This window comes from Canis lupus, chromosome 4 (genome assembly GCF_003254725.2).
Source record: "Canis lupus dingo isolate Sandy chromosome 4, ASM325472v2, whole genome shotgun sequence".
NCBI classification, from domain to species: Eukaryota; Metazoa; Chordata; class Mammalia; order Carnivora; family Canidae; genus Canis; species Canis lupus.
In genome coordinates, this window is record NC_064246.1 from 39,712,828 (window position 1) to 39,737,507 (window position 24,680).

The following is a 24,680-nucleotide window of genomic DNA, read 5'->3' on the forward strand; positions in this document are numbered from 1 at the left end:
CACAAATATTAAGTCATCAAAAAACAAAACAAAAACACAAATCACAAAACACAAAAACAAAAACAAAGCAAGGGGGCCCTGAGTGAATCAATCAGTTAAGTGTCCAATTCTTGACTTCAGCTCACTTGACAGGCTCTGCACTGGGTACCACAACCAGCTTAAAAAAAAACAACAAAAAACCAAAGCACAGAAACAGTTCAAATACTAAAAAGGGGGGCGGGGGGATTAAAAAAAATACTAAAAAGATTTTAACTACATATTTAAAGAGCACAGTACACACACGAAAACATCAACCTAAAATGACCAATTCCAAAACAAAGTCTAGTGAAATTACTGAGAATTAAAAGAAAAAGAAAAATCCTATTGACATCTTGGAAAAAGACCAAATAAGTTATCAGGAAAAAAAGTTTCACAACTATTAGCGCCTTTTTTTTTTTTTTTTTGCAACTATTCACTTTTTTTTTTTTTAAGATTTTATTTATTTACTCATGAGAGACACACACAGAGAGAGAGAGAGAGGCAGAGAGACACAGGCAGAGAGAGAAGCAGGCTCCATGCAGGGAGCCCGACGTTGGACTGGACTCGATCCCAGGTCTCCAGGATTAGGCCCTGGGCTGAAGACGGTGCTAAACCGCTGAGCCACACCCCGGCTGCCCAACTATTCACTTTTAAATAGCAACATTTTATGCCAAAAGAAAAAAATAAAGAAACATATTTAAAATAAAGAAAATGTGAGTCAAGGATTTTGAGTCTGGTAAAACTGACTTTTTAGATATAAAGAGAATATTTACAAATTTATCAACATACAAAGTCTTTAAATTTAAAACTGAAAAAGTAAAAAGAATCTTTACTTGTAGTGTTAAGTTCCTCCCTCTACCTAACAAAGGAACTGAAAATGATTTCAAAGAACATGAAAGACAGAAATGTGCTGAAATAATACATAAAATATTAAAACAGCAAAAATCCATTTGAAAAAAACATCAAGCAAATTTACCAGGACTTCCTATTTGGGTACTGAATTAATTTATAATTAATTTATAATTTATAATTATATAAAGATATAAATTAACTGACTGCTTAGGAAAATATCAATATTTAGGATTTACTCTCTGCTAAGATTGTTCTTCACATAGATATAATTTTGTTCAAAACAGACTTTTGACCTTTCATAGTGTTAATGTTTTATATAAATATACTGTCCTTAATCCTGTTTCATTTTGTAATGTACTCTATTTTAATGTGTATTTAAAACTACTTTTGAAAAAGTCATTCTGTAAATATTAAAGTTGCACATTCATTTTACCATTCTATAAGCTTACCTAGTCACTGTTTGTCATTTTTCAAAGCTTGCAAAAATAATTACAGACTAGAAATAATCACTGAAATACCATATCATTTGGAATGCTGAAATGGAAAAATTAAACTTATTTTGCTAGCCAATTATATCACAAATAATTATCAGTTAATACTATGTCGTGAACATGCAACTTAAGCATCTGACTAATCTTAATTGGCTTTGTCCTGAACAAAATATTTAATTTTCTAAAATATGAATGATGGATTACAGGAACAAGGTAGAAATAAAACTCTTTTTAAAAAAATTTATTTTATTTTATTTTATTTTTTTAAAGATTTATTTATTTATTTGTTCATGATAGACAGAGAGAGAGAGAGAGAGAGAGAGGCAGAGACACAGGCAGAGGGAGAAGCAGGCTCCATACCAGGAGCCTGACACGGGACTCGATCCCGGGACTCCAGGATCACGCCCTGAGCCAAAGGCAGGCGCTAAACCACTGAGCCACCCAGGGATCCCCTAAAACTCTTTTTAAAAATTTTAAATGGTTAAGATATAATATGGTAACACTGACTACTAATACTGAGTACTGAGAATTTATGTGCTCAGCAGGGTACTAAGTGCTTTATATGCACTCTTCTCATTTAATCCACCCAATTGTCCATATTTTACAGATGAATAAAAGTAGGTTGAGGGAAATGAAGTCATTTCCCTAGGGTCCTCATGCAGTATGTGGCAGGGCCAGGAGTTAAATCTAGAACTGATTTCAAATACTCTGATTTTAACCACTACAATAAACAAGCTTTTGCTTTTCGAAAACATGATTTTAATTTTTAGACCACTGCTATTGCTAAAGCCACAGAGAAATCTAGTCTTTTTTTTTTTTTTTTTGGTAAAAAGATAGGAACAAGACATGCAGATCTAAGGTCCCTTAAAATAAAGAAAATGTTTCAAAGAGGAAGATAAATGCTCAAAACTGTCAAATGTTACAAAGATGTCAAGAAAAAGAAATTCTCAAGTCAGCCTACTGGATGAAGCAAGTAGCACACCACATGTGAACTATTCAGGTCAAATACTACAGGGATGGGTGTCAGATGATAGGGCTAAGTCATGGTGTTTGGGGGTAGTGTGAGCACTGGAACTCAAAGAACTTACTTCAATATCTGGTTTGGCCATTTATTGATTGTATGACTTATGGCAGGTTACTTTAGTACCTTGCCGCGTTTTCAATTCCTCATTTGTAAAGCCAGCATAATACATACCTCCCATACAGAACTGTGAAAGTAGATGACTAACCAACCTTAACAGACAAGTCCTGGATCGTAGTTAAGTACCTGGTAAATACTAGCTGTTGTTCCCTTCCCTAACACCCAAGGAATCCTTTCTGGGCCCTTGATCTCTCGTTTGAATCTTCTCCATTAGCCTTCAAACATGAATGTTGTCAAATTCATGAAACTGTTTTGTCAGGTTCTACATGCATTGCTAATTTAATGATCCCAACTTGTCCTTCAAAAACACTAGAATACTTCACACTTAGTATGAGCACAATGCTGACAAGAGAAACTAATAATTTCAAAGACCGTGAGAAACTTAATTAAGCGCATGGAAGCATTCAATGTGTACTGATTTTTTTTTTTAAGATTTATTTATTTATTCATTCAGAGAGAGCGAGAGAGAGGCAGAGACACAGGCAGAGGGAAAAGCAGGCCCCATGCAGGAAGCCCGATGTGGGACTCGATCCCGGGTCTCCAGGATCACACCCCAGGCTGCAGGCGGCACTAAACCGCTGCGCCACCGGGGCTGCCCCATGTACTGATTTTTAATTAAAAACACAATCATTTTGGTAGCTGTGAGAGGTATTTCTGTGTAAACAGAAATGAACTATTGCTCACTTCTATCTAAACATCTTGATTTCTTCACAGCAATTGCCACAATGTTATATTTTTTCCTGTTAATTCTTTGTTTCCATTTTTAGACTACAAGCTTATTAGTAAGAGTAGTGACCAAATCTCTATTATTCATCCCTGTGTCCCCAACACTTGGCACATAGCAGGCTTTGAAGAAACTTTGATGATTGAACTTATAGTAAACTAGAAGTTAGAAAAAATATTTTAACAGAAATGTAAAAAAAAATCCAAGATATTTACAATTTTAAAAAATAGGAACAATTTATAGTGTTTGTTACTCTAAAATTCAGGTAAGTAACTAGATAATCATTAAAAAGTAAGCTCTAATTTTTTTTAAGTGACCTGATTGAATACACAGTCAGTATTCTGGGGAAAAATGAACTGGAATAAAATTCTCAAGTAACGGGATCCCTGGGTGGCGCAGCAGTTTAGAGCCTGCCTTTGGCCCAGGGCGCGATCCTGGAGACCCGGGATCGAATCCCACATCGGGCTCCCGGTGCATGGAGCCTGCTTCTCCCTCTGCCTATGTCTCTGCCTCTCTCTCTGTGTGTGACTATCATAAATAAATAAAAAATTAAAAAAAAAATTCTCAAGTAACCTAAGTTTGCCACTCTACACAATGACTACATAAGAACCCATTTTTTTGGTTTGTTTTGTTTTGTTTTAAATATTTTATTTATTCATGACAGAGAGAGAGAGAGGCAGAGACAAAGGCAGAGAGAGAAGCAGGCTCCATGTAGGGTGCCTGAGGCAGGACTTGATCCCAGGACTCCAGGGTCACACTCTGGGCAGAAGGCAGGCGCGCTCAATCACTGAGCCACCCAGGTATCCCAAGAACCCGTTTTTAAAAGACAGTCCTAGAATAAATATTGCTAAACAAAGAATACATAAAACAGCTGAGCCAATTTTATGATGCTTCAGGGTTTTCATGGATTGCACTATGCTGCAATGTCCTTGGGATGCTACTCATCTGTAAGGTGATTTGCTTCTATGGCAGCTAAGCTCTTGCACCTCTAGAGTTCTCATGTCTATATTAGCTACCTCTCCTTTCTCTGCCAGGTATTGCTCTGCCTGACTTCTGGATGTCTGCCTCTCTGTTCCTCTTCATGGTATATAATCCATTCAGGGAAAAAAACCAGATAATTAAGTTTGCTAAAATCCCACAAAATGTATTACTGAGTAAAACATATAGGTAGGAACCTCTACCAAAGTATAAATTGCAGGCTTGAGAGCTCAGGGATCTTTATTTTTCCCATAAAAGGTTAAAGTTGCTGGAAGTTCACCTTTCCTAAGTGTTAAAATAGTTCAATGATTAAGTCTAAATAACAAATTGTGGTAACCAGCAGCACATATTTATAAATGCAAAACCTGAAAAGACAAAACAACTTGTAAAGAAGAGTAACTACAATAAGAACATTTGAATTTTTCCTTAAAAGAATGTTTAATATCTCCTTAAATCATGTATCTTATGCTACATCTTATTGTTATGAATTTAATATTATTCTTACCAAGAGTATCTTTAATGAGTATTTCAAGCTTCTGCCCCATGTTGGGTCCTCTCTCCTCTCTTGGATTCTGTACTCGGTTTACAATCTCTTGCTTGATGGAGTTGATTACAAACAATAAATTATCTGTAAGACAGAACAAGACACTTGGGACATGTCACTCTAACATGGAAGAATTTGCTTTTTATTGTGTAATTACAGTTATTCAGTTAAAAATGGTGAATTTGTAAGAAAATATTAAGTAGTGATGGTTATGTTTTTTTTAATTTAAATTCAGTTAGTCAACATACAGTAGTACATCATTAGTTTCAGATGTAGAGCTCAGTTACAAGCTTTTTTATCCAAAGAAACTAATTTCAAATGATGTGCCACTTTTGATAACATATTGTAGACATGTATCAATGTCTACTATCCTGTAAGCAACTTGACTTATTTGTCTTTATGGCTTTAAGAACTATAATACCTGTATTGAATCATAGGATCTTAATAAATGTTTATTAAATAAATCAAATGAAGTCCTTCAAGTCTTCCAGAGACAAAACTTTAAAAACAAATATCCCTAAGCTTAAGAAGAGAGTTAATCAAAAGTAAACAGGAGGTAAATAATAAAAAGCAGAAAACAATAAAACACCAGAAACATACAACAGAGAAAGTTAACAATGCCAAAAGTGGTTCCTTAAAAAGGCTAACAAAATTGATAATCTACTCCCATCCCCATCCTCAGCTAAAGAGATCAGTCACCTGTATCTGGAATGAGAAAGGGGGTTATCACTTAAGAATCTAGAGCCATTGAAAGGATAATAAGAAAATGCTATGCCAACAGATTCAACCACTTGGTAAAAATGGTCATATTTCTTGAAAATGTAACTTAACAAAATTGACACTAGAAGAAATGAAAAATCTGAATAGCGTATTTGGAGTAAAGGAATTAATTTAATCAAAAATATTCCCAAAGGAAAACCCAAAAGGTTTCAATGAAAATTTTATCAAATATACAATGAAGAAATTAAAATGGATCTTATTAAACTTTTCAAAAAAGAGGAAGATAGATCATGGCCCAATTCACTCAATAAGGCCAAAATAGCCCGAATATCAAAACCTGGCAAAGATATTACAAAAAAAAAAAAAAAAAAAATCACAGACCACTTTTGAATATAGACACACAAAACCTTAACAAAATATTAGCAACAGAATCCAACTTAAAGTTTTAAAACACAACCTTACAGAATATTTGTAATAGACTCTAATATAAAAAAGAAAATACATCACAACCAAGTAGAGTTTATTCCAAGAATGCAAGGTTGGCTTAAATTCAAAAGTCAATTAAAAAAAAACAAAAAACCACAAAAGTCAATTAATGTAATTCACCATATTAAGAGATAAATATGTGATATATTACCAGAATAAAGGAGAACATGATTGCTCCAAAAGGTGCAAAAAAAGACCACATGATAATATTCAACACCCATTTATAATAAATGAAACTAGGAAAAAAGAGAACTTTACTTCTATTTTATATATTAGCAGCAAAGAGTTTAAAAATAAAATTTCAAAAATGATTCCATTTTTATAGAGCACCAAAAAATATAAAATACCTAGTAATAGATCTAACAAAAGATATTAAGTATTGTATACTGAAAACTATAAAACAAGGCACAGAGAAATTAAAGGAGACCTACAAATGGAAAGAGATACCAAGTTCATGGATTAAAAGACTCCATTTTATTAAGATGGTAATTCTCTCCAAATTGATCTACAGACTAAAAGCACTGGCAATCAAAATTTCAGTAAGCTTTTAATGTAAAAAGTGATACCAAAATTTACATGGTCATGTAAATAACCTAAAATAGCCAACATAACTTTGAAAAAACAAAGTTGTAGGATTAGCAAGAACTTACACTTACCTGACTTAAGATTTACTATAAAACTACAGTAATCAAAATAATTTGTATTCACATAAAAATAGACAAATGATCAATGGGCCAGAATACAGAGTCCAGAAGCAGACTCCTACATATAGGGTCAACTGATTTGACAAAGGTGAGAAAACAACTGAACAGGAAAAGAAAAGCCTTTTTAATGAATGGTGTTTGGTCAACTGGATATTCTTATGGAAAAAAATGAACATCAACTATCACTCCACACCATAAATAAAAATTAACCTAAAATGGATCATAAACCTACATGCAAAACCTAAAACTATACAAATTCTAGGAGAAAGCATGCAGAAAAATATTTTGAAAGTGGCAAAGTTTTTCAGAACACTAAAAATATGAGATATAAAAGGAAAAACTGGCAAATTGGAGTTCATCAAAATTAAAAATTTTTGCTCTTTGGTAGCTCTTGGAGTTACTCTACTTTTCCATGACTTGGTTCATTTTCCAATTGGGGATGTCTTAGGGATGTCCCTTCTCGGTGTGGTCTATACTTATATTTATTTGGGCACTTGATCTTTAGCAGAGTTGATTATGAATTTATTAACTCCTGTGTTTACATTTTGTTAATCCTTCTCCCTCTGCCAAGTAAATTCCATTTAAACATCTTAAGTGGTATAAATTGTTTAATCCTAAAATAAAGGGGTTAAAAAGGCAGGGTATTGTACTGTGCTTAATTCTACACAGTACAAAACATATAATGCAGAATAACTAAGAACTTCAGAATATAAATAAATAAACACAAAGGATAAGAATAACAAAGTAAATTTTTTGTAAAGTTTATTTCATTCTGAGATTATTCCTGTCTCAATTTTTTAATGCCAAAATATCCTTCCTTGTATGAAATTACTGTAGTTGTAGATGATGGTTCTTTTTAATGTCTTCACCTGGCAAAACATAAAGTTGGTAACCCTATACTTTCCAAATCCCAAATTCTTTTTCAAATGTCACTGACTTGTGAATTATAAATTCCAGAAACTAATGGGTTAATAGATGGGTAGTGGATAATAAGTGTTCCACAAAACAATAACAGATTGACTGACAGATATTTCAGGCATCAAGGGCACCATTCTCTTGAGAGATGTACCAGAAACCCCAGGAAGAATTTTCAAACTACACGTGGCAAACTGCATGAGAGCATTTCCTGGGTTCTAAAATGACTTCTTTTTTTTAATTTTTATTTTTTTTTATTTATTTTTTTTTTTAATTTTTATTTATTTATGATAGTCACAGAGAGAGAAAGAGAGAGAGGCAGAGACATAGGCAGAGGGAGAAGCAGGCTCCATGCACCGGGAGCCTGATGTGGGATTCGATCCCGGGTCTCCAGGATCGCGCCCTGGGCCAAAGGCAGGCGCCAAACCGCTGCGCCACCCAGGGATCCCATCTAAAATGACTTCTAAACCAATAGTTAAGGCTGGCTATTCCTCCCCAGAAACTGGAGAAGAGAAGCTAGTTAAGACAAAAGTGGAAGAGAAATAAATGAATGAGAAGATCCTAATTGAGAAGAAAATGGTACCTTTTAAAGATGGGCCTTTTCCTACATGAAAATGAAGAGGCTTGAAGTCAGCTTTAGAAACAAAAATTTAAGACAGCTATCAAAACTCAATTTGAGATAGAACAACACATACTCCTAACCTTTACCAAATCCCCAGGTGTTCTCTACCCCAGAATATATTTATATCATGGATCCAAAGCACGTGTGGAGGGTGTGCATTAGCATATATACAAATACCTAGCCACACAGATATACATAGTCATGGATAGATTAACTGAACAACACATAGATAGATGCCTACAAGTGTCCAAGGAAACACAGACCCAAAAGGCTCCCAATGGCCCACCACATGTCCCTGCAGCTCAAGTCATCTGGTTCTAAAATGAAATATGAATGCCTATGATATTGTAATCATTACGTGTGTGTGTGTGTGTGTGTGTGTATACACACACAGAGCTCAAGGTCAGAATGCTTCAACAGCAAGAAAGAATAATATGAAAATGGGTAGATTTTCTTTCCAACAAACCAACTATTGTTTTACCTAATTCATTTACCTGATGAGAGTTCCTGAGTGGCCATTAATATACAAAACCATCAGCTCATTTCACAAGTTGTAAACTTCACAGTAGGAAATCCTCTTTCTGCCCTCACAGATGGAAACAAGATAATCAAGATAAAGAATTAAGAAAACTGCACAAAGTTTACTGAGCACTTACGTGCCAGATGTCCTGCTAGACTTCAGAAAATCTCTGGAAACAAATAATAACTGATCATTTTGCCACTGACCCACTTTCAGATCCGACTTTAGCACGAGAGCTATACAGTGAAGAAGACAATTTTAGAGGCAAAAGAACATATGAACTCTTCCAATACTAGGCTTAAGGAATGGTAACAGAGCAAAGGAAAGGAAAGGAAAGGTGGCTCTTCTTACAGAAGATCAAAACTAGAGCTTTTCAAACCTCTAGTGTGCTGTTAAAGGGTTCCAGGCATTTGAGAGATTAATTCTCTCAGGACACAGGCCTCCTCTCCCATGAGCAGCCTGCTCTGATAAGTTCCGGGATGCCTTAGAGATGATAATTTTTTACATGTGCCATGTTGTGAAAGATTGGGAGGTACTGATCTAAACCAACAGTTCCCAAATAAGTGCTAAGATAGTTGCCTGAGAGTAATATGGGGTAGTGTTAAAAATATGGACTCTTGAGTTCTACTTGCACAGACTGCATATTCCCTCATTGGATCTGGGGAGAAGCCTAGAAATCCATACTTTAGCATATACACAGATGATTCTAACAAGCAATCAAATTTGTAAAACATATCTAAATTATCCACTCAGAGATTACAATAAACACTAGTCAATAAACTGGCTAATGCAGCAACACAACTGTAAAATGAAGTAGGAGATGACTGTGGTCACAAGTAGACAAGCTCTTTAGGGTAGAGAGGAGATTTGGCATGGGGAGCCACAGATACAGACATTCACTAAAAGGAGAACATGAATGAGTAAGAGTGAGTATGTAGCTTATTGAATAAATGAACAAAAAGGAGGCTGGCCTAAAACTTGGCAGAATACAGGGAAAGCAAATAACAGAGCCAAAGAAAAAGAGAGTGATTGGCAAAGTAATAGGAAGTTAATCAAATTCTTAAAAGTTTAGGTTTACCATATTCTGTGTTGAGGCCCCATAATTTCACTTTATTAGCTTCATACTGGGCTTTTTTCTTTAATCGACAAGCCCTGTGAAAGGAAGGAGCAATTAGTTCACTTCTTTTTTTAAGTGAACATTCAGAATATACTTCTTCTTGCTGCTGTCAAACATTTTCTTACAGTAACCAAAAATCACTGCCTATTGATGTTTATAACAAGGAACTCAATTTCCAAAAAAAAAAAAACCCACACAACATAATCATTAATCCAAACTGATTCTTAAAAATTTTATCACACATCCAAAAATAAAGTTATGATGAGTACACTAAAATAAACAAAAACTGATAATACCAAGAGAATGTAAAGTGGAACCATCATATGTTGCTAATTGGGATATAAAATACTATGTACTGCTACTTTGAAAAACAGTAATTTTTAAAAATTTACTTTATTACTTCAGAAACCACTACTTTGACAATTTCTTATAAAGTTAAACATATGCTTCTGGGTATTTACCCAAGAGAAATGCAAACTTATATTCACACAATCACCTGTAAGTGAATGCTTATGGTGGCTTTATTCATAATTGGCAAAAGTGAAAGCAATTCCAATGTCCTTCAGTTGGTGAATGGATAAACTGTAGTATATCCTAACAAAGGAATACTATTTCGCAATAAAAAGGAACAAACTATTACTCTACTCAACAATATGGATCAACATGAATCTCAAATGCATCATGTTAAATCAAAGAAGCCAAACTCAAAGGGCTACATATAATATGACTACATCTATATGACATTCTAGAAAAAGCAAAACTGTTAAACAAATCAGTGGTTGTGAGGGATTAGAGGTTCACTTTACAAGGAAGCATGAGGAAATTTTTTAATGGATGATGGAAAATATTATCCTGATTGTGGTGGTGTATGATTGGATACATTTGTCAAAACCTATAAAAGTGTAGAAGAGCCTGAGTGGCTTAGTCGGTTAAGCAAAGGACTCTTGGTTCTGGCTTACGTCATGATTTCAGGGTTGTGAGATCGGGCCCTGAATCAGGCTCCAATACTCAACCCGGAGTCCGCTTGGGATTGTCTCCCTCCCTCCCTCTTTGCCCCTCCCCTTGCTTCCACATGTGCTCTCTTTCTCTCTCTCTCTAATAAATAAACAAATCTTTTAAAAATGCATAAAGGTATACATTAAAAGGGATATACTTTATCTCAAATAAATTATACTCAAATAAACTGACTTACCACAAAACAGAAAAAATGAAACTATGATAAGATTTTTCATTGTTATAATGCACTTGAGTCCATTCACCTCCCCCTCAACTTTTTTTTTTTTTTTAATTCATGAAAGACACAGAGAGAGGCAGAGACATAAGCAGAGGGAGAAGCAGGCTCCCTGCAGGGAGACTGATACAGGACTTAATCCTAGGACCCCAAGGAACATGACCTGCGCCAAAGGCAGATGCTCAACCACTGAGCCACCCAGGCACCCCTACCTCTCTCCTTTAAAAGCATAATACCATCTTTTGGTATTATGAAGCATAAACAAAGCATAAATACTGTATTTTCAAAGGAAAAACTATAATCCTCTCATTGTAATATTTATAAAAGCATATTTCTGAATAAATGGTTGACGATCATCTATAAAAGCTCACTGAAAGTCTAACCTCACCGCCTAGACTTTATTTACACAGGTGAATGTGATTAGCATTTACCTGGAAGCCAGTTTATTTTTTTCCTTCCTTGACCTTGGCCGGGCTGTTAAGGGAAGCTCACTGACTGGAGTCAGATCGCTAATCACCTTATTCAGTTTCCGTAGTTCATTGCCTATCTGGAGTAGTTTTTTAGGATTTGGAGTCAGGTCTTCTACGTCAGTTCTCCGTGACTTCTTTACCGCATATTTTCCTAGAGATGGTTTAAAGAAGTCTGTAAGTTAGATCATTTTATTTCATGAAAGATATATTCTACAGCCATATTTTAAAACATTTCTTCCTCCCCTCTTTTTTCTTTTTTAGAAGTTTTCACATGTTTCAGAAGTCTCAGCACATTAACGGTCTATGCTAAAAGGACTAGCCTCCTCTCCTTCCCACCTTGTGAATGTAAGAAATAGGGGAAATATGGCACAGCTCTAGTCTTTGCCAAGTTCTTCTCCACCTTAAAGTTTCTAGCCCTCGTAGGACAGAATCTTAATTATATGCATGGTAGTAACAAGCATCTCAAACCTCAGGACTGGAGTGTAAGTTTGCTGCACCCAAAAATCAGGGCTAGGGTAGAATATACACCCAGAAAAGAAATAGGAGATCTTACTGGAACCAAGATGTTTTGAGGCTATGACCGAAAATTTCTCAAACATATACTCTGGTGCTGGACTCAAAAAGGCCAACAGATAAGGATTGCTTTTTTTGAAAGCTCTTCTTTGATTAGTTTGATAAATAACATTACAGAAGACTCAGGGGTCTTGCCCTATCACTGCAGGCAAGAGAGATGGCCCTGTCCTCTGAACTACAATTCACCAAACAACTTTCCTAGTACTCGTTATGTGCTACCTAAAGCTATTTGTTGGACCTGTCTTTTCATTTCTCATAGAAAACTGATCTGAAGGCAAAAACTAGGTCTATTCATTGAGAAACAGTAGAGTACAGAAAGAGTGCCAGTGGAAAGGGAAAATGAGGCATAAACATACTTCTGATATAATTCCTGTGTCAAAACAAAATTGCTTAGCAACTTACAACTGTAGCATGAGAGATTACTAAAACTGTTGAGTGCCAAGCTTACTAGCGCCCTCCCTCTTTTCAGTACAGATTTTGGATCATAAAAAAATAAAAGAAGAAATCCTATTTAATTACATCTTCCTAGGTTCATAATTGGAAACTTGGCCTAACGTTATAGGCTTCTCCTGACTCCTACCATTCAACTCTTCTCTCTCCATTTCTTTTCTCTACAATTATTCCCTTTCCTCTCTCTCCTCTTCCCATCCACCATTTGATTCCAATCTCCCTGTTTACATTTCAGCCTGGAGACAGGACAAGAATGGAAGAGAAAGATGCTGGAGTCCATTCCCTTTCTCCCCAACCCTTCTGGTTTATTGCAACTGTGGCAGGTCCAGGTATCAATCAGCAGGCTCCTGGTCATTTCCTGGGTAGGATAAGTAGAATAGGAAGTGATAGAAATCACTTCTGCACAGACCTTCCTCCCTGTTTAAGTGATGGCTCTCACCACTGGTAAAAGCTATTCGTGAGTGTCTGCAATGATAGCAAATATAGCAGCTCTACTGTTCCCCTCTCTCCATTTTGGTAGTAAAGGCTGAATACGTAACTAAGAATTTACACGGAGTAAATATTATGGTTTATGATTTCTATTTAAAGTGACACTTTAAAATTGACAATTCCCACTTACCATGATGTAAGCCATTTTTCTGATACATATTACTTGGCAAGGTGTCTCGGTTCCATTCAGATGGCCTCAGCATCCTCTCTTGCTGTGATGGGGTGAGCTGTTCACTATACTCCCAGAAGTACCTTCTTTTACCTCTCTTCCGAGAAGATATTGAAGTCATCTCCTTCAAGTCTTCCACAGAATCATTTTCATAGCCTTAAAAAAAAGAGGAGAGCCCCCCGCCCCCAATTTTTTAAGTTCCACAAATTTCAATAAAGCAATCAGGGCAAATAAAAAGGTCTCTTCTATTTGTCACCTGATATATTTCCTTTCATCTGAAAATATCATTGGCATGTCAAAGATAACAGACCAGGTCTATAGTGATTTTAAATATGGAGATCTCGAAGTCATAAAATATTCAGAGATTACTAACAGAGATAACTATATTGTTTATCCTAATATTTCTCTTTGGTTTTTGTAAGTTAGTATATGACATCTTTTTTTTGTATCTTTAGATAGGCTCTCATGAGAGAATAATGAAATATATAGCTCAGGATCCCTGGGTGGCGCAGCAGTTTGGCGTCTGCCTTTGGCCCAGGGCGCGATCCTGGAGATCCAGGATCGAATCCCACATCGGGCTCCCAGTGCATGGAGCCTGCTTCTCCCTCTGCCTATGTCTCTGCCTCTCTCTCTCTCTGTGACTATCATATAAAAAAAAAAAAAGTAAAATATATAGCTCTAGGAATGTCAAATGTACCATTAGATCGTGGTACTAAGATACTACACTATGATTTAAATGCCTTCCTCCTAAAATTTATGCATCTAAAACATTCCCAGACAGGTATGTGCATTTCTAAGATGGTATCCTACCATATAGAATTTTGTGAGGCAGTAGAGGGCTTTGCTGCCTACCTCCTAACCTACCCCTTTTGTAAAAGTATGAGAGTTCTTGCACAGGCTCTCAAATAAAAACATATATGCCTAGTCTAATATTTTACTGGAAGCAATCTGCATTTACTTCACTTTTTAAGAAGTTATTTTCCTTATTAATGGGAGTTTCAGAAAATACTTAATTCTAAGCTGCTAGAACTGCTGGTCAGACCTCACGCAGGATGACCTACAAATCTAAATATCCCCAGAGAATGCCCACCTTAGTATACTCCACACATCATTACTGCTAGGTACATGGGGGAGTGGAGATGAGCCCCATATAGGATGTATATAACCCTAAGGTGACAGGAAAAGTTAGGCAGCATTAGCCAAGCAAAATGACCACTTTTTTCTCCTAAAAACATGATTCCTCGGGAACTGACACTAAGAAAGTGATGACATCTGCACGTTTTGGAAAAAGGAATTTCAGAATTTTACCAGGTTTTCTTCAAGAGATTAAGAATCAGAAACATGGCTCCATTTATATGACATTCTGTAAAAGGCGAAACTATAGGAAAAACTAAAAAGTGATTGCCAGGAGGTGGGGGTGGAGGGAGCCATGGAGTTTAACTCCAAGGAGTTATGGAGTTCCCTGGAACACAAGGGAAATTTGAGGGGTGATCAAACTCTTCTGTTTCTCGATGCTGGTAGTGGTTACCACCACTACATGCACTTGTCAATCTCACAGAAATGTACACTTAAAGAAGGGTGAATTTTCATACTTATACTTATTATACTTCAATTAACATAACCTTTCAATTCGGAAACCAGAATGATTTCAGGGCAACAATCAAGAGAAGCTTCTGTAGCACTGCTGGTATTAACAGAATTAAAGCGCACATGTGGTAGTTTAAAACGATATGGCAAGGAGTGTGACAGTCAACTTTAGTTTCTTAAGAAATGATGCATAGGGCACCTGGGCAGCTCAGTCAGTTAAGTTTCTGCCTTTGGCTCAGGTCATGATCCCAGGGTCCCGGGATAGAGCCCCACATCAGGCTCCCTGCTCAGTGGGGAGTCTGCTTCTCTCTCTATCCCTACCCCCTGCTCATGCTCTCTCACTCTCTTCCTCAAATAAATAAAACATTTTTAAAAATTAAAAAAAAAAAAGAAATGATGTACAAGTTGAGCCACAATTGTTTCTAGAAGTCTGATTTTTAAAAAAATCGTGTTAGATAAAGCAGTAACTTTGGCCTATTTATTTGTGCCAATGTGATACTTTAAAAGGATTTCATCTTGTTCCAGCAATCAGCCTAGCTTTGGGAAAGGTGCAAGGGCCACATTGTGCCACCAGAAATGGCTTTTTCAAAACGCCTGGCACCCCCAGGCCAAGAAAAACTTACTGGTTCGAAGAAACTATTGGCTCACACAGATTAACCAAGAATGGCTTAACACAGGCAGACAGACCAACAAAACCACTCCCAACTTCCTACCAGTGTCAAGAACTGGCATTCCACAAAAAAAAACCAAAACAAACAAACCAAAATAGACTCACAGATACAAAAAACAAACCACAGATAAGCTACAGAAGGGGAAGTGGCTGGGGGGTGGGGTGGTTGGGCAAAATAGGTAAAGGGGATTAAGACGTATAAATTTCCAGTTACAAAATAAGTAAGTCATGGGATATAAATTACAACTTAGGGAACAGTCAATAATAGTGTAATAATTTTGTATGGTGACAGATGGCAACTAGACTTAATGTAGGGATTATTTTGTAATGTATAAAAATGTTGACTCACTATACTACACACTGAAATTAACATCATATATCACCTATACTTTAATTAAAAGACAAAAATTTTAAAAATAAGTAAACAAAACAAAACAAAGAAAACAAAAAAAACCAACCCTTTGTATGGTGGCAGACCGTAACTAGACTTATCATGGGGATCATGTTGTAATGTATAAAAATATCATCATTATGATGCATACCTGAAACTAACAGGATTTTATATGTCAATTATACTTCAATAAAAAATAAAAAAAAACTAGTATTCCATATTTAAATCTACCCTAGCCCAAAGAATAAGGGAAACTTTTTTCATATACAGCTTCCTCAGGCATCCCATCCCTCTGACAATTTATTTGATGCTCTCCCCTACTTAGCAACTCCCCTCAGGTGGCTTGGATTTTTGGCAAAACTCTGTTCTTCTCATTTAATGTACTTACACATATTTCATTTAAGACTTCCAAGAGTACAGTAAAAAAAAGACGTTATTAACTCCATTTACAAAAAGAAACATGCTCATGGAGGCTTTAAGTGATTTGGCAGAGCTTGAACTGACTCAGTCCCATGCCTCAAGGAGTCTAGCTTCTATTAGGCTTCTCACTCTTCCTGTTCCCATCTAGTGAAATGGTTTAAGTGGATTTTTCTTCACATATATCCCATGTTAAATTCAAAGAATAATGAAGATTTTCATTTCTTCTGTCCCACTAAAATTAGTTATCAGTTTTATCTATGGTCAGTCTTTTCCAAAACAGCATTTAAGGGCCATCAGCTTCCTTTGACTTAACATTTTAATATTTTCTAATAACATACACCATAAATTCACCATAACACAAACGCACACAATGGGTTTCTTAAAGATGGCCACTTTTCTTTTCTTTTTTTTTTTTTTTAAGATGGCCACTTTTCAATACAGAGAGCACCATGAGCAAGTAGAATGCAGAACAATTATATTCCCAGATCATTGGTCTAGCATTTAAGGTAATTAAATATTTCTCAAAGTATGTTTTAAGGAACACTATTATCATAAGATATGCCTTCATCCCCAAGTGAGTTCCACGGTCAAATAAGGTTTAAGAAAACTCTTCATCCTGCATATCTCTCTTGCCAACTCATACTACACACAAGCAGATTAAAAGACTAAGAAATCATAACAGTAAATAAACCCACTCAACTCTAAGTTCCATTAAGACAAGGGTCATGTCTGTTTTGCTCATCTCTGGATAGGCAATACCTAATACAGTGCCTGAAAAAGAAGTAGGCACTCAAAATTTTTTTCTTTTAACCAATTACTTGTTTAATGCAAAATTTCCCATGAAGCCTTTTCTCTTTTCTTTTCATTTGCTTGAACACCATACTGATTTAACTCATTCCTTCTTGACATGATTATTAAATAGAAGTCAAAAAGGCTATATTCATTCTGTAAAATTCTAATCACACATCTCTGTTTAGTTCAGACTACTGATAAAGTCAATTGTAAAAATATTAATACAGACTACAAAATAAACTTTCATTCTGGGGGCCCAATTCCTAGTATTATACAACCATGTAATCCCAATGACCCCAAAGAGTCACAGCCTGCCCACAGAATAGGCTCTATTAAAATTTGGGAGCAAAGCCAGAGTAGGGACTGAAACTCTTTTTTTTACACCTTTCCTGGAGCTTTGTAGGCTCAGGCACTGTTGTAGCCAACTGCCAAGAAACAGCATCAAGGGAGCTAGTCAACACAAAAGGGCTTTTGTAAACTGCTGCAAATTAAACCAATCAACCTACTCTAAAACTAGCACTCTGAAGAAACTATAACTATCCCCACTTTTCTGCTTCAAAGAATTTCTTCCTGCTTCTCACGAATAATTCATTTTTGCATTCCTGAAGTCACTTGTTTAGCTCTTTCTTCCAAGAAAAAGGAAAATTTTCATTAGCCAATGTGAATAAAGCCCAAATAATACCAGAGAACTGTGTTGACATTGTGGTTAAATCATGTCACATTCATTAACATTTGTGAAAACTGGGCAGCCCGGGTGGCTCAGCGGCTTAGCACTGCCTTCAGCCCAGGGCTTGATCCTGGAGACCCAGGATCGAGTACCGCATCGGGCTCCCTGCATGGAGCCTGCTTCTCCCTCTGCCTGTGTCTCTGCCTCTCTCTCTCTCTCTCTCTCTCTCATGAATAAATAAAATATTTTAAAAAAAATTTGTGAAAACTGCCCAAGTAATACTAACCAAAGAGGCTTTACTTCAAGTCAACTGGAAGTGAGTGAATTAAATACCATCCAAACATTTAGCATTGTTAAACAGAGCCAAGAGGAGAGTTTTACCAGCCAATGCATCTGTTTCAAAGTAGTGTTGGTTAACACCAAGAAGCTCACAAATCGGGATTCTTCTACCAGAGACAAGGCAAGAGAATGTGGCATGACAGGACAACACCAACTATAACACTGGTCCCCCTTCCCTATGAGAGTCTAAAGGCTGACAAAACGGAAATGAGAGTCAACTTACTAAGTGATCTCTCTTCACAGACCTACTCATCTCTCAACACAATTTATCCAGGTAAAAACACATTAAAAGATAAAGGGTGAGTTGAAAGCCAAAGAAAAGCAAAACTACAACCAGAAGTGAGGTAGACAGTACAGTCCTTGTAGACAGTGGAATTTACTGACTCCCTCTGATTTACATGTTCCTTTGAGCACCCACAGGGAAAAACTCCTCTTTCTCCACACTTTCTATTTCCCTTAGTTATTACCCATCTCGTCTTTGTCTCACCCTTCCCCTACCTCCTACCATGATCCTAAATATGGAACTCAAAGCAACAGCACTGATTGGTGAGACCTTAAAGACCACTCATAGCACTCTGGTCTTCCCATGAGAGGGAGCTATATAACTCAGCACTAGCTATAAAGACAACCTTCCCTGAAACTTCTCAAAGCAGATTTTTAAAAGATTTTTTTTAAAAATGTATTTATGAGAGCGAGAGAGAGAGAGAGAGAGAGAGGCAGAGACGTAGGCAGAGGGAGAAGCAGGTTCCCTGTGGAGAACATGATGTGGGACTCAATCCCAGGGGCCCGGGATCACGAGCCCGGGATTGAGCTACAGGTAGATGCTCAATTACTGAGCCACCAGGTGTCCCTACAGATTTTATTTTAAGTAATCCCTACACCCAACGTGGGGCTTGAACTCACAACTCTGAGATTAAGAGTCACATGGTCAACAAACTAAGCCACCCAAAGTGCCCCTCGAAGCAGATTTTATTAATTTGTTAAGAGGAAAATTTTTCTAAGTAGAGAAAATAATTGTTCTATCTAGAGTTCTAAAGTAAACCAAAAAAAGGCATAAGCCCTTTTCCACCAGATTAAAGTACCTTTTCTGTACTTGAAACTCTACCCAAGTCAAACAACTTGATTGTGTCCAAGACACAAATCTAAGCATTTGTGTAATAGATTTCACTAAAGGAAAGTCTTTCAGCAGTAGTAGTACTTTACTGGCTACAATATAGCTACTATGCCTTAAAAACCTTTCTGAAAATTAAATACCAATCTTTACACTGCCAAAAATTCCAGTAATTATAACAAAAGGGGTCTCTGACAATTTCTAAGGTTTTAAAAATAACTTATTTTTACGTACAAGTTACAGCATCAACACTATTTTTGAAGAAAATAATTTTGAAGAAAACTTTGAATAACTTTTTTAAAAATTTGAAGATCTTCGCTTCTTTCTGCATTTTAAACTGTGTGCCACTTGGCAATACCATTTTCATAAATACTGCACAAGCCAACAGTGGCAACAGCCCAAGCATGTAAATGCTAAATGAAGTGAACCAGTTCCCACAAGTTTCATTTTCTTTTTCCCTTTTATTTATATGTACTGTATATAAATAAAGCAGAGTATCCTTCATGCTCATTAAATTACAGCATGTATTTTTCTTAAATGGAAAAATACTGTGTGAATGGAAAGATGGCAGACACGAAAAAGCTCTTTTTTTACATTATTCATTAAGTAGGCCTTGTTGGTTATAAGCATGAGTAATATAAACCATCATTACTTGGTTTACCATGTGGGCACTCCTAACCTGCCTCAATTATAATAGAGGGACATGTATATAAATAGAACATTTTTTTAATCGATCAATTCTTGGCATCTTTGCACAGCTTCTCAGAGAGTAACAAATTAAGTCCCTTAACATAAGATAAATTAAGAAGCCCTCGAAGAATCAGCCTATGAATCACTATATGAGCAAAAGTGATTATTTTAGAACTGCCTGAATAGAAAAAAAGCAATTATATATCTGAGCCAAGATATTAATTGAATATCTTGAATTGAATCCCCAAACTAAGATAAAGAAACCATCGATATCTCAATAGGAGAAAGGTCAGTTTGGTAAGCCTCCAAGCATTGCCATACCTGGCTCAGAGAAAGTGTCACTAATATCATCATCTTTGTCATCTTCATAATCCTCTTCCTCTTCTTCTTCCTCCTCATTTTCAGAAAGTTCATGCTCACTACCAAATCCTTCATCATGGTCCTCATCATCAACATCCTCCTCGTCTTCCTCATCTTCTTCAGGACTGCATTTGGTTGGCTGTTCACCCAAGTTGTCGGAGACAAAAAGGGAGTAATTGTGCTCTTCTTTTTTCTGGGATGAATCTGAGACCAATGTGCTGGCAGAAAGGCTGCTACTCTCTCCCGCTGCAATTGACCCAGGACCCTCCTGGGACAGGGGACTGAGTAATAGTTCCTGGGTTTCTTTAAAAGGCAAAGCTGGAGTGGCATGACCCTGAAGAGGCTCCATCCCTTTTTTCTCTGGTCTCTTTGCTACTGCACCACAGTAGCAGGTATTCTCCTTTGCTGCATCTGCGTGAATCTGGCTCAACAAGGGCCGGCTCTGCTGCACTGGGTTGATCTTTACCTTTGCCTTTTTTACATAGTCTTTACATTCAACATGAAAGTTCACCTTTTCGTTATGATACATGTTGGTCTTCACCATGATCTGTGTGCTTGAAGTGGGTTTACTTGCTTTTTGGACACAGTCTGACAAAGGGACCTCAGCCTGAAGAGTCTTAGAAGAACACACAGGGGCAGCTGCTCTGTTTGAGATCTTTTTACTAGGGAATGAAGAGGGCAAGGGATTCTGTTTGACACTGAAAAGTGAATCAGGGTAATAAAGGGAATCGGAAACAGACTGAGAATCCTCACTATTCAGCTGGGCCAGAGTTGGAGTTTTACTTATGACCTCTTCATCTTGGTAAGGGCTAGAAAAGTCATCAAGACCCAAGTAATCCACTTCTTTTGTTCCCCAGATGTCACAGCTAGTTAGTTTGGTGTACTTTGTTAAGTCTTCACAGTATGTATCCCACTGTTCCCAGTTTGAGGTCAAGGCACCCTCATTATCCAGGACATCTGTGAAAGACTCCAGATTTTCAATATCTTTGCAGTCCTCCAAAGAAAGGAAGTTGTCTCTAGGATTCTGTTGATAGTTCATCTCTCTATCCTGAGAAAAGTTTAAAAAAATTACACACCATATTTTAGGAAAGAAATATTCACCTCCATCCTCACACCCATGTACCAAATTGATAAATCATTACTTGACCTCTGTTCTGTTTTATTTTAAGATAAAGGCTATTTACATGTCACTTTACCAGTCCATATAATATCATTTCCTTGGGCAAGGAAAAAAAAAGGGGGGGGGGGAGAGAAATATGTCCCTTGAGAGGCTTAGGTATGGTCTAAATATCAAGGGCTCTTGAACTTTACTATAAACACTCTTCCTGAAAAAGGTTTACATTTCCTGATCTTTGACTTAGAAGGATTTGGGGATCTCCTTTGAAATAAGTTTCAATTACAAAGCAAATAATGAAGACCTTACCTTAATCACAGAAGAATCTGTCTTCTTAAGTGAGAACTGAAATATAGAGGCAAAGTGCAAACCAAAGAAGAGTTGAAACTCCATCACAGAAGGATAAGATCTTTGGTAAGCCCTTGTTAACAACGCCTGGGCATGGGAACTACAATACTCCTCAGGAGTGTGATACGCCTCATGAATAGAGATAGGATTTAAAAAATGTCAGTGAGACTGTGCAGCCATTAAAAAGAATGCAGTAAAGAATGCAGTCTAATGTACTAGCATGAGAGGCTGCTCACCATATGTCTTTACATTAAAAGGATTAAGTTACAGAATACTGTATCTATGAATGTGTCATCCAATTTAAAATACTCATATATTTATATATGAACAGAAAAACTCTGTTAGGAGTACTTATCTTTGGGGAATAGGTTTAGAAGGTGGAGGTTCAGGAAGGAAATGAGGAAATTTTCATTTTTCCAGTTTGTTTTGTCCCGCTTTGATTTTTCCATTTATTTGGGGCTATTCTTGTTTAGTTTTTGCATATGTGTGTGTGTGTGTGTGTGTGTTCTAACAGCTTTAACGAAGTACAGTTTGCAGACCACAAAATTCAATACACAAAATTGTATTAAGTGTACAATTCAATGATTCAGTTTTCATATACTTCCATGTTGCTTAAGCCATAATTAAAGTTATTTTTTAAATGTTCTTAGGAATCGCAGGTGTCTATTTTTCTTAAGAATAAGTGATAAGGGGGCAGCCCCGGTGGCGCAGCGGTTTAGCGCCGCCTGCAGCCCAGGGTGTGATCCTGGAGACCCGGGATTGAGTCCCACATCAGGCTCCCTGCGTGGTGCCTGCTTCTCCCTCTGCCTGTGTCTCTGCCTCTCTCTCTAGCTGTGTCTCTATGAATAAATAAATAAAATCTTAAAAAAAAAAAAAAGAATAAGTGATAAGTATACTACTTGGAATTGCTATTTTTACCTCACATTCTCTGTGTTATATGCTTTGCTCAGTGTTATCATTTCTAAATATCTCCGTTGAAGAGTCCTCTAGGGGTTAGGTATATCAAAAAAGACAGCTTCCCATCCTCATCAGCAAAAACTGGACTTGAAGATATTTAGATATACTTTCCTCTCACATTTTTTCTTACGTGTATGTGCACATACATGTATATAAAAATACCATATTTATTTGTATAATCATATACACATTTTTAAATTGCAGTATAAATAACATACACTGTTATATTAGTTTTAGGTGTACAATATAGTGATTCAACAATTCTATACATTACTCAGTACTCATCATAGTTAAGTATACTCTTAATCTCTTTCACCTGTTTCACCCACCCCCTCACCCACCTCCCCTCCACTCCTCTTACTATTTTCAATGCATTCATAAAGCCATCTAAAATTACTAGGCTGACAGTCACAAGAACCAAGCTTGACATTCTTTTTTCTTTTTAGGCATTCATAAATTAAAAACAAGTATATGACAACATTTTTACCCCAAATCAATTAAAGCAGAATCCAAGAAAATGCTACTTACCAGTTCATACATGAAATCTGGATCTGAACTGTTTGCTAAGAGATCTGTGCTCATTAGTGTCTGTTCTGAAAAGGTGTGGCTTCGAAAGGCATCCCCAAAAGGCGGATCCATTCCGCTTACACTAGGCTGCAACAGAATGATTTTAACTTTAGAAAGTTAAAGCCTACTCCAAGGCCAATTTATTACACATAAGCCCTGCTCCCACACCTACTAATTTATTATTTTCACAACAATTCTGTATATTTTCTACTCTTTAGCACATTTGAGATATTTAACTAGCATTAAGTTGTGAACTTAAATTAGGAAAATAATGAAGATGCATTAAAAACAGAAAAAGAAATAGTGGCAACTGTTACTAACACCTAACTTCTAAAAACTAAAACTTATTTAGCCACTAGAATCAGCGTTCAATACCGAATGAGTACTTTATTCAGCTATAGAACATTTCTTCAAATCCATCTCTAACACCACTCCTTCTTCTAACTCTTCAATGTGGAGAATTCCCTATTTCCTGGGGTCTGCAGAGATAGCAAGCTGGTCTTATTCTGTACTCCTAAGTGAGTCTAAGGTCTTATTTCCCCAAACAAGCTGGAAGACAATTTGGGCACCTCTAGTGCAAACAATGTCTCCAGGAATGTGGTGATGGAGATAGGATCAGCCAAATATCCAAAAATCTTACTGGTAAGACCAGAAACTTGGCATGAGCTCAATAGCCTTAATCTTGATCCCAGAAAAAGGTTATAATTCATTTTGTAATAAATAAGGGAAAAAAGACTTGGCACACAGAGTTGATGCCCCTTTTCTCGCCATCCCCCTTTTCCATTTCAACATCTATATAAATCACTCCAGAGGGAAAGCCAGGCCACACTCCTAAAGCAACCCAAACAAGTGAAAGGCCTCACTCTGAAATCTAACTTGGATGAAGGAAGAGGTTGCAAAGCAATAAAAAATTACCTCTTTGCCCTTTTGTTCTTATTCTGCAAGTTTTTGCTGAAACTTTAAAAAATTCTATTCGTCTATTTGCTTACATTTCCCTATTCATATACTTTCTACTTACCACAGACCGGCCTTCTTACACACTCTCCTATAATGTTTTTCCTCACTGGTACTTCCCAACCCATTCTTTTCTTTCTCTGATTTTCCCCAACCCTATCAAGCCACAAGCTCAAAATAAGAGTGTTATAGCTCTAGCTTCAAGTATTCCATAAATAGGAAATTAAGCGCTGAATGGGAAAGAGCTCTAAATCAGTATGTGTAGTCTACTTGGCCCAGGGACTGGGGTGGAGGCTAGGCCACTGGTCTTCTTAATATCAGCTAGCAAATCCCCTTTCTTTACCTCTGAGCCACTGGAAAATCCTGGCAAGTTGCTTATTTTCTGTGCTCAAGGCATAATTCTGCCTGGCTCTACATGAAGCTACCTAAGAGTTCCTGTCCTCTCCTTATTTCTAGGTTTCTCCTCAGCACTGAACCCAAAGAGGGAAGAGGGTAAGAG

At 36.7% G+C, this 24,680-nt stretch overlaps 1 protein-coding gene across 2 annotated transcripts in view; it reads right to left on the bottom strand.

The window, feature by feature from the left end:
* CREBRF (CREB3 regulatory factor) overlaps positions 1-24,680 on the bottom strand; it is a 57,635-nt gene that overhangs the window by 12,743 nt on the left and 20,212 nt on the right. For both annotated transcript variants that reach the window (XM_025434261.3, XM_025434262.3), the window contains exons 3-8: positions 23,189-23,314; positions 20,203-21,289; positions 13,176-13,370; positions 11,495-11,684; positions 9,794-9,867; positions 4,710-4,832 (exon numbers count right to left, since the gene is read on the bottom strand). In XM_025434261.3, coding sequence (XP_025290046.1) covers positions 4,710-4,832; positions 9,794-9,867; positions 11,495-11,684; positions 13,176-13,370; positions 20,203-21,289; positions 23,189-23,314 — 1,795 coding nt within the window. The remainder of the gene's footprint in view (positions 1-4,709; positions 4,833-9,793; positions 9,868-11,494; positions 11,685-13,175; positions 13,371-20,202; positions 21,290-23,188; positions 23,315-24,680) is intronic.